An 11,565-nucleotide genomic window follows, 5' to 3' on the forward strand; every position below is an offset into this window, starting at 1 on the left:
TACCCACATTTGTTTGCGTATTTTAAATTGCCTTTAAAAATGCTGTTAAAGTATGCAATATAAAACCAAATTTTAGATCTTCAGCAGTAAATGATGTTTGTTCTTAGATTGCTTTACTTGTAGTGCACTTATAACAACATAACAAAGCTCATTCTATTGGCTCTTGTGGTTTTGATGTAAGTGTTTGTCTTGCAGAGTGACCTTTGGTCTTGCGGTATCACTGCTATTGAGATGGCAGAAGGAGCTCCCCGTAAGTGTTTTACTTATGCTTTCTTAGCAGTCTTTTATATAAGATGTGAAATTACTTGTATGTTTTGAACAGCATAGACGAATGAGTAAAAGTAATTTTTCATCAGTTTTTAAACCCACATATCCCAATGCTCATTTAATAGGAATTTTATTTTATCAACGATTCATTTTTTTTTCTATTTTAGCACTTTGTGATATGCATCCAATGCGAGCCCTCTTCCTTATTCCCAGGAATCCTCCTCCCCGGCTAAAATCTAAGAAATGGTGAGTTGGTTATTTTTGTTTTGTGGTTTTATTAGCTTATTTCACAGAAAAAACTAAAGTTTCTGTCTCTGGATTACTGGACTAAATTAACTGTAATGTTGTATTGCTGCACTTTTAAAAACCCTATGTTCATAAATCAAATAATGTTGATGTGTATCTGAATACACAGAACATTGTCTGAAATTAATTATTGTTAATGATGAAGAATAGTGCAGTATCTGCTGTAATTATACATTTTAACACTCATTTTACTAATCCATTTTAACATTTTTCACAGGTCTAAAAAGTTTTTTAGTTTTATAGAAGGTTGCCTTGTGAAAAATTACATGCAACGCCCTCCAACAGAACAGCTTTTAAAGCACCCATTCATAAGAGACCAGCCAAATGAGCGGCAAGTCCGGATCCAGCTGAAGGACCACATAGACAGGACCCGAAAGAAAAGAGGAGAGAAAGGTATGCCTTTCAGACTTTTTGTATGCGTTTTTCTGTTCTTATTTTCTTTTAATCTAAGTGATTGACAAACATGCACATATGCAACACAAATTGTTTGGCCATACAAATGTGACCTTTCACAGGTTTAAATATCTAAAAATATTTATATGTTATAGATGACTGATCATTTTCTCTTCAAAGAACATATTCATTAAGGGGCAGGTTAAATTACTGTGCAGAAAAAAGCTTTGGGTTTAGTCACAATTAAGCATTTTCCTTCAGCGGTAATGTGCGCTAACTAGAATATTCTGCAAGTAGCGCCACAATCTGTGCTTTCCCTTGTGCATTAAACCCCTGTGACTTAATACACTGGGTGCAGCACTCATTGAATAGGTTCGGGCTGCGATATGGACTATACAGTACATATCACACTGTGTATACAGCTTGCAGTGCCAATGTGCGCCCCTGTGGTCGGTATAGCAAGAAAAAATATACTTTGCAGGCAGCACAATTTTGAATAGGAAGTTTACAATTTATAGAAACATAGAATTTGACGGCAGATAAGAACCATTTGGCCCATCTAGTCTGCCCCTTTTTTTACCCTTCAGGTAAACTCAACCCTTTTTAATCCTTATTTTTTTGTAAGGATATTCATATGCCTATCCCAAGCATGTTTAAATTGTTCTACTGTCTTAGCCTATACCACCTCTGATGGGAGGCTATTCCACTTATCCACTACCCTTTCTGTGAAGTAATTCTTTCTAACATTTCCCCTGAACCTACCTCCCTCCAGTTTCAGTGCATGTCCTCGGTTTTTATTACTTGTTTTCCTTTGAAGAACATTTCCCACCTGTACTATGTTAAAACCTTTGATATATTTGAAGATTTCTATCATGTCCCCCCTTTCCCTTCTCTGCTCCAAACTATACATGTTAAGATCTTTTAGTCTATACAGGTAAGTTTTGTGATGTAGGCCATGAACCATTTTAGTTGCCCTTCTTTGTACACTCTTCAATGTATTTATATCCTTCTGAAGACATGGTCTCCAGAACTGGACACAGTATTCCAGATGAGGTCGTACCAATGATCTATAAAGTGGCATTATTACGTCTTTTTTTCTGCTACTGATTCCTCTCCCTATGCAACCAAGCATCTGACTAGCCTTCCTCATTGCTTTGTTACATTGCCTCCCTGCCTTTAAGTCACTTGAAATAGTGACTCCTAGATCTCTTTCCTCCTCAGTAGTTTCCATTATAGTACCCTTGATACTATATTGAGCCTTTGGGTTTTTAAATCCCAAGTGCATAATTTTGCATTTTTTAGCATTAAACTGTAGGTGCCATTCTCTTGACCAATTCTCAAGTTTACTTAGATCATCAGTCATTTGATTTACCCCTCCTGGTGTGTCTACTCTGTTGCATATATTTGTGTCATCTGCAAAAAGGCATACTTTCCCTTCAATACCATTTGCAATGTCACTAACAAAGATATTAAAGAGCACTGGTCCAAGTACAGATCCCTGGGGTACTCCACTGGTAACATGTCCCTCCATAGAATGCACCATTTACTACAACTGTCTGTTTCCTATCCTGCAACCAGGTTCTTATCCATTTAATTGTTTTATAATCCAATCCCACACTTTCAAGTTTATTCAGCAGCCTGCGATGTGGGACAGTGTCAAATGCCTTACTAAAGTCTAGATATGCCACATCTACAGCCCCCCCTTCATCTAGTATTTTGGTCACGGAGTCAAAAAAGTCAATGAGACTTGTTTGGCATGATCTCCCTGCAGTAAAACCATATAGTACAGTATTAGTCAGAATCGCACAGTGTGTATGGTCAATATCAGTGGTTGTGGTCTGTATGGATTTCAAGGGAAGTCGCATAGTCAAAATACACACATATGTACATATCCAAAATCGCACAGTGTGTATGCTAATTGAATCTGCCCCTTTGAGGCTTTGCTGCATGTCGACAAAAACAGGCTATTTACAGTCAAAGCCCTGGATTACTTCATGTTTTAGTTTAGTGAATAGACTTCAATAGAAAAGAGTAAGCTTAAACACAATAAACGCTATCATCTCCAATGATGATGTTGGGAAAACAATCAGCCTGTGCTTGGGAAACTCCAATGCATGGTTTTTTTTTTTGTTATTGTTACTGAAATTGGCAACTGGTTTGAATAACTTCCAGTGGGGGCCGAGGATGGTCGCACGAACTCGTAGCTCCCTCGGAGCTCCCTTTTTCCACCCAAGAAGTTCCGCCATCCTCGGCCCCCGGAGAGGAGAGGAGAGGCGGCGAGGCGTCGGGAGACGGACGGGAGAGGATCGGAGGCAGCCGGAGGAGGCGAGGAAGCTGGAGGGGCAGAGCACGCTAGCTCCGTCCTCCAGACTGAGGGGGCAGCCGGAGGCTGCTGGGGTCGGTCCCAGGCTCCCGCTCCATTCCTCGGAGCTCCCACCCCGGGCGCCCCCCCCCCCCCCCCTCCCCTTACCACACGAGGCAAGCTACGTGCAGGCAGCGGACCGAGATCCCCACGGTGCAGCAGCGGAACGGGACCCCCCTGGGCAGCAGCGGACCGGATCCCCCCGGGCAGCGGCAGTCCGGGCCGAGCAGAGGCCCCATACGACCTTCATCCACCAAGCAGCCCAGCCCCGGCCAGTGGACCACGGGCACAGCGGCAGAAGAGGTCCATCCCCACGACCCACTGTGAGGTGAGGAGGATCTGGCATGGTCACCAGCAGCGCCAGCCATGGCCCCAGGCTCCCTGGCTCACCCCCTCGCAGGCCGGTAGGAGAGGAGGCCTCTGCTTTGGAGGACACCGGCATATGCTACCTTCCCTGCAGGCCCTCACCCCCGGCCCCCTGCCTCACCTAGGAGATGAGACCCCCTGCCCCTGGATGCCTCACCAGCAGCTATCAGCAGGGTCGAAAAGACTATCGGGCAGTAGCATGGATCTCAGCACAGGGAGGGCCCAACTCCAGCCCCAGGCCTCACTGACTCTCCCCGGGCCTCACGGACTCTCCTCTCCCTCTCCCCCCCCCCCCCCCCCCCCCCAAATGGCGCCGCAAATGGCTGCCTCGGATCTGTGCACTCAGCCACATGTAACCTCTTATCCCCTGTCCCCCGTGTGATAATTGTAATGTCTCTGCTCATGCTGTTACCTTCCAGGCTGCTGCAGCGACCAGTGGCGCCGCTGATGGCTGCCTAGGCGCTGTGCAGCCTGGCGGGTATATGTTCTCTATGTGCCAGTACTGTCCCTGCTTATATTGTAACCTACCTGGCTGCTGAAGCGACCAGTGGCGCCACGGATGGCTGCCTAGGCGCTGTGCAGCTTGGCGGGTATGTATTCCTTGTGTGATACTGTACTTGTCTGTACCTGCTTTTACTGCTACCTACCCGAGCTGGTGCAGCGACCAGTGGCGCCGCAGATGGCTGCCTAGGCGCTGTGCTGCTCGGCGGTATGTGTTCCCTACATGTAACGTCTCAATGTAATGTATGTAATCCCCCCCCCCCCCCTTCATCCCTGCTGATGCTGTACTGTATATCCACAAAAAATTCCTAGTGTGCGCAAGCACACATGGCCAATAAAGTTGATTCTATTCTATTCTATTCTATAAAGTACAAAACATTAAAAAATATATCCTGAAGGATGAATAGGATTTCCCCATTAAAGTATTAACAAAAAAGTGCTATTATAAGGTGAATATGGAGCACTGTTTAAAGTTATCTGTAAGCACTTCTACTATTCTAAAGCGCAACGGAATCTGCTGCGCTATATAAGAAACTGTAATAAAATAATTATAAGTTGTAGATGTTATATGTAGTGTTATGGTCATTGCCTCATGCTTATTTAACCCTGACATTAAATTGGTGCATGTCCAACAGCATTGTCCATAGAATCCTACTTAATTTTTTTTTTTTTACATTTAGCATTCAGTTCTGTTGTAAAAATACTCCACTTAAGTCCATGTATTTTAACGAGAGCAATCCGGTACTGAGATTTGACTTCCTGGGAACCTCTCCACTTCTGAGCAGTACTGTGAGAAATCATGTTCTCTCATGTCAAGCAAGAAATGTTGGTTCTTTACTGTAAATGCTCATGTGAAGCTGACCTTTGTTGGATTCCAGTGTTGCATGAACAGAAATGCAGTAAACTATATACCTTTATATTTACATGTACATACATACTTGTTTGTTATTTAGATGAAACAGAGTATGAATACAGTGGAAGTGAAGAGGAGGAAGAGGAAGTGCCTGAGCAGGAAGGAGAGCCAAGGTATATCACATCCTCATGCACTGCGCTGTCCTAGGAATTGTAAAGTTGTACCTGAAATATTACACCCATCATTACTCTTGTTATATTATTCCAAACGCGGGCCATCTGTTCAGATTTTATATTGAATACTACCTTTTCTTTTTTTATTAATATTATTTTTTTTTATTATCAAAACAAAAATAACATACATCATAAGATAATGTACAGTACAATATACATGAAAGGTAGCAATGACCAACAGAGTTTCACAAGGTTATATACAGTATGATCGACAACAGCGTTCAAAGACTTTAATGGTGTAGACAATAAAAGTAATTTAAAATTGAGGGAAACAAGTAGCAAGCACTACTTTATTATACCACGTTTTGAGCCTGACAGTTTTACGTATATACAGTATATTCTTTTATTGAAGATGATCATGTATTCAAATAAGGCAGCCATGCTCCTACCTTTTGACTGTCTGTAAATACCCTGTTTGTTGGATAACTGTCTCCTTTGTAAAGTGCAATGGAATATGCTGCGCTATATAAGAAACTGTAAATAAATAATAATAAATATTGAAAAAGTTTTTTCGGATCCTGTTTCCACATCTAATAAACAGTCAACGCAGTCCATTTGACACGAATATGACAAGCGGGGTAGCATTAATGATAGGGGAATTTAATCCTTGTGAATCCACTGATACAAGATAGTCTTTTTAGCAGCCGCAACAGCAGCAACACAAGCCAACAGTAGTTTTATTGCAGCAGTAGCAGCAGCAACACAAGCAAACCGTAGTTTTATAATACATTTTTAAGTCATTGTATCTTTGAATTGTCACTTTTATTCTATCTACTAAGATTGCCATTTAAAAAAAAAAAACACACACAAATTTATTAAGCTTGGTGAAGTGATAAAGTGGTTGTAGATTGCGCACCAGCCAGACAGCCCCTAACAGTCTGGATTTGAAAAATAACAGGATCTGTTTGGCTGATGTGTTATCCCTGGCAATTTTATCACTTCACCAGGCTTAATAAATCTGCCCCACAGAAACAAATTGAACTGCACCCAGACCTGTTGATGTACCAATTCCTGGTACAACATGGCACTATTAACCACCAAAAACTGGAACTAATGCAACATTTCTTTAATTGTTATTCAGTTAGGCTTCTCCTGGATTCATCTGCTTGCTTGGCTAAAACCGTTTATGGTAGGGCAATTTAGGTGTGTTAAGGATTAGAAACACTGACATTGTAGCTCACTATAGCCTCATCAGACCTTGCAGTTGTGTAAAATTAAAATGATACCAATATAATACTGTGAATGCATAGCGATGCAGTGCCCATTGAAACATTGTACTTTTCTAAACATATCGTTGTTGCACTTTTAGCTCGATTGTTAATGTGCCTGGAGAATCCACTCTTCGTCGTGATTTCCTGAGACTGCAGCAGGAAAACAAGGAGCGCTCTGAGGCCTTGCGAAGGCAACAGCTGCTGCAGGAGCAACAGCTCAGAGAGCAGGAGGAGTACAAGAGACAGCTACTGGCAGAGAGACAGAAGCGTATAGAACAGCAGAAAGAGCAAAGGAGGCGACTGGAAGAGGTATTTGTATATTCTCAAAATGATGAATCAAAATACAGCATTACCAACCTTTTAAAGGTTAAGTGTATTCTGTATAAAAACATGTTGACTTAAGTGGCATCCCCTATCTTCAAATTTCTGTGCACTGACCAATCTCCAATTGGGGTGTACCAAGAGATTGACATATGCTGATTGGCAATTAGCCAGAGCTTGCTGGGAGCTCCTTCCTGCCTCTTCCATCATTATTGTATCCAACATTTTCGCCAGCAGAGTTTTTAACAGAACTGTCCAATTAAGTCCACTGCAGATTACATCAAGGTGATGGTCTTACCTTATAAAGCCACTGTTTGTGGCTTTCTGTGGTATAATAGACTCGGAACAGTATATTAGGGTGCTGTCTGTATTGTATCTTTATCTAGTCTTATGTGTTTTGCTGGAATGAAGTGGAATGCTCCAAGTATTGTGTTTTTGGTTGCTAGTCGCCTCATTCAGTATTATTCTAATGATGCTTCAGTGACTAAAATCTTTTGAAATAAACACTTTTTATATTTAATTGCCTGATTTAAAACCTGAGCCCACATTAGGCGAATCAGGGCCACAGGTTTTTGACAACCTTCGTTGCTTGTGGCATTCACATTGAAGATTCAAGCAATTTTGCAGGTTTGCCCTTCCATTGCACAGATTGTATACAATTGAAAATATATGCAGCATTACAAATTACTTTTCTAGGAACAGTAAACGTCCTCACAAGTGTACTTCTTCAGGTTAGGGAAGATTATTTTCTATTGAGTACAGATTACTTTCTCTGTAGTCCCTGGGTTTGCTCTTATGAGCTGCAGTGTTGGGCTCTCAGCCCTCAGTGTACTGCAGATAAAAAGATGATCATCATCACGTAGAGAATGGCATTCTTCGTTTTTACAAAAAATTTGGCCCATACATAGAAGCCCTCACACCTGCTGTATTAAAACTGTTTTGAGAACACAAATAGGTTCATGTATAGACAGTTGTTCGCCCCTACTGACGTAAAACTTTATAGAGGAGATGATACATTCTGTATTTAATGTGGTTGTTCATCGCTCTCACTTATCAGGGATATTGGAAATGCTCCACAGGACACACTTTCCATCAGCTAATGTATAGTATCCTAGACTTTCACGTTGTTCTTGTTTCCCCCTCTTAGAACAGTTATGTCAGTTAAATGTTTTCTACGGTTCTATATTAATATTATTTGCGGCAAGCTAATATAAGTATGTGGCATGATTAGCGACAATGTATAATCTTACGGTCATTGATAACGGGTATAACTTCATGACATGCGGGCTAATCCCGATTATTGCAGTAGCCTGACGTAATGGTTCTGAATAAGTTAGATATCATTAATATAATCAATGATCCAATATTGTGCACTAAAAGTACCTGTATCTATGGAATACACCAAAGATGTGAAATTCGGTCAATATGCCACTTGCATACTCCAAAAATCTACAAATAAAATGTTAAAAAAAAAAAAAAAAAAGATGATGATCATCTGCTTGGTGACGTTGTAATACTGTACATCCTTACTAATGCAGTTATTTAGTGAAAATACAACAAAAACTGCAAGGTGCCTGGTTTCCATAGTATTTTATAATGCAAATCTATAGCTTCCAGAGGGAAATGGTGCTGCCTACTTTTAACTTCTGTAAATTCTGGAAATGCACCAAATAGTTTTTTTGCAAGGGAAAATATAATTTGCATGATATTGCATGGAACCTTTTCATTACTTTTCTTTACATTAGTAAAAAACCTCATAGATGACCAGTACCTTTTGGTTACCTGGAAGCACCTTTCTTCAGCTCTGTTCCACCTCTTTAGTTGTAATGGCCAAATGTCCCTGATTGGGAATAGCCACATTTCTATGTGCTCCTTTTCGGAGTACGTGCAATGCTAATTGACGCATAGTACACTGTCCATAGGCCTGTTACCCATAGTCAAGGTCTTTGATGAAACACTTTTTTCAGCTGACCCATCTGTCAGAGCATCGTGATTGAGGAAACCTCATCCATGCATTTATCCAATAGAATCTATTGTGTTTCTGTCCTCAAATTTTGACAGATGGGTACATGTCAAAATTGTATGGGATATGTCTTCACTCTCAGGCAGCAGGTGAAGGGCGTTCATTTAAAGTATGCCCAAAATCTATGTTTGTGGTTTCTACTTAATTGGTACTTTCAGTAATTAGAGACTTTAGATGTGTGTATTACAGTAATTCAAGAGTATATCACATTGTGCAAGGGATCAGAAGAAAGTCTTTTCATTTACAGTCTCCGCACATTATGAATGTAAGTTTAGTAAATCATTAGTCTAAATACAATGCTGATAGACTTCTGTTCCTATGAAATAACTTTCACTTCATATAGTATCACACCATTTAAATCCACAAGGTGCTTGTTATGATACTTCGCGACTCAAGAGAATTAGGGCAAAGATAGTAAATTGAATTGGATGCTTAGGGACATTTGGCCATTACAACAAAAGAGGTGGAACTGTTTTAATCAACATGTTGAGGTTTAAAAATTATACTTCCACTTCATAATCTTGCAAGCAGTCTTACACTAGGATGACTCTCCTTTTATTGATGTTGGACAGTAACTTCCAGCATGCCTCTGATCAGCAACAACTGTTGAACAGAGTTAGTCAACTATGCATGGATATTACTTCTTAAACAGGAATATACATACTGGACACTTTGACTTAATTTGTCAAAGAATCACATTAGTATGTTGAAATGGAAGCAGTCAATTCCAGTGATTTTAATACTTGACAAATTGCCTTTCATTTGTTGTGTATTTGGCATGCAGACAATAGTACATTTAAACTGTATAACTTATGTTTAAAAAACATGATGACTGCTAATTATGCTCCTTGAGTAACACTATATTTCAGTTATTATGTAGAATCCCAAAGTCACAGATGAGTTTATTTGTTGTGCCTTACAGCTGGCTGGTTTATAGCCATTGTTGGTAAATTTATACCATTCGGTAAGAATAGAACATGTGAGCTGGTATCTGGTAAAGACGGTCTTCCTCTCTTTATACAGCAACAAAGAAGAGAGCGTGAGGTTCGGCGGCAGCAGGAGAGGGAGCAGAGGAGGAGAGAGCAGGAAGAGAAAAAAAGGATGGAGGAAATGGAACGGAGACGCAAAGAAGAAGAAGAACAACGTAGACGTGCGGAAGAAGAGAAAAGACGAGTGGAAAGAGAACAGGTAATAGCAATAGTCCTATGCTTGTTATACCACCTCCTTCCTCCTAATTTAACATTTGTAGCGAAGATGTATAAAATGTTTTTTTTTTGGACGATACACTTTTTTAAAGTGGTAAACTATATACATTTTGAATTGATTACTTCAGGACAAGGCACCTCAACAAAAGTATTGTCGTTTTGCATAGTTGATGAGGTGTTGATGTAGAATTCTTAAATATACATTTTTAATTTGAGGCAGACAGAAGAAATGGTTTCCATCTCCATCTTTTTATTTTTTTTTGCAAACTTTAAAAAATAAAATTGAGTATGGTAAGTGATGTTGTCTTGTATGTGAACCTAAAGCCAGGTACCAAGTCTCCTACACAACCCAGGCTGTAGTGCCAGGTACCATGTCTCCTACACACCCCGAGCTGTAGTGCCAGGTACCATGTCTCCTACACACCCCGAGCTGTAGTGCCAGGTACCATGTCTCCTACACACCCCAAGCTGTAGTGCCAGTTACCATATCTCCTACAGCTGTAGTGCAGACCACCTAATTTGTTGGTAAAATAATGCAAATATAAGTAGTTTAAAGCCTATTTAGGATTAACGGGCTTGTCCTGAGAATACATTGTGGACCAGACAGGTTGCAGACAGACTGCATGGGATATGTGGCATTATCTGCTGTCACAATCCTAAATTTCACATTAAACCGTTTATCCTGTATTGTATCTTTAATCGCTATGCCCATGAGTTTGCTACAACCTATTCACATGCCTTCTACCATGTGGGCTTGCTCACTCAGGATGCTGAGGAGAAGGTGTTCTATGATACACTGTAGTGCAGGCAGCTATTGGCAGAATTTGGGGAACTGCTACTAGGAAATGCCTGGAGTTATTATGTATTAAGTTAGCTGATCAGTCTTCTGGGTGTGATCATTAAACTGTAGCAAAGGATTAATTATTACAATATCGGTAACTTGCTTTCCCTATTAGATTAATCATTTACCATAATACTTTACAATTTAAGGCAGCACAGGCTTCTTGTAGAAGAGCTTGCATTCTCTTTGTAGTGTGAGAAGCGTTCTACAGTACATTCATAAACTTCTCTGCACGGTTTCTTTATTTGAACCGCAGTGTTTCCTCAGCAATGGTAAATCCAAATTTCCTGTATATAACCTTTCCGAATAATTACACGTCAGTAATAAGCGCCTTGAGTCCTGTTGGAGAAAGTTCGCTATATAAATAAAACTTACTTACATTATCTTCCTCACCTATATTTCAGTATATTTTTATTTGTGCCTCATTTTCCTTCAATGATTAGGTCCTTTCCTGCAGAGAACTGATAGATCCCTTTTCTCCTTTAGAACTGCGGGTATAGTCCATCCTTCTAGTGATTGAAAGCTTTATTGTATTAAACTACAAGTTTGTGTACTTTTTTAAATTGTGGATGTTGACATCTGGAAAACCCATAGGTGCATGTGCATTTTTTGCAAAGTGCTCATGGTATTTGTGTGACAGGAGTACATCAGACGACAGCTGGAGGAGGAGCAGAGGCACTTGG

At 40.4% G+C, this 11,565-nt stretch overlaps 1 protein-coding gene across 4 annotated transcripts in view; it reads left to right on the forward strand.

The window, feature by feature from the left end:
• The window catches only part of MAP4K4 (mitogen-activated protein kinase kinase kinase kinase 4), a 177,680-nt gene that overhangs the window by 119,844 nt on the left and 46,271 nt on the right, over positions 1–11,565 (forward strand). For all 4 annotated transcript variants that reach the window (XM_083174380.1, XM_083174381.1, XM_083174382.1 and 1 more), the window contains exons 8-14: positions 196–250; positions 435–513; positions 791–966; positions 5,149–5,221; positions 6,591–6,801; positions 9,860–10,024; positions 11,523–11,565. The exon at positions 11,523–11,565 is cut by the window's right edge and continues 44 nt beyond it. In XM_083174380.1, the coding sequence (XP_083030506.1) occupies positions 196–250; positions 435–513; positions 791–966; positions 5,149–5,221; positions 6,591–6,801; positions 9,860–10,024; positions 11,523–11,565 (802 nt within the window). The remainder of the gene's footprint in view (positions 1–195; positions 251–434; positions 514–790; positions 967–5,148; positions 5,222–6,590; positions 6,802–9,859; positions 10,025–11,522) is intronic.

Source organism: Crinia signifera, chromosome 2 (genome assembly GCF_055691185.1).
Source record: "Crinia signifera chromosome 2, ASM5569118v1, whole genome shotgun sequence".
Taxonomy (NCBI): domain Eukaryota; kingdom Metazoa; phylum Chordata; class Amphibia; order Anura; family Myobatrachidae; genus Crinia; species Crinia signifera.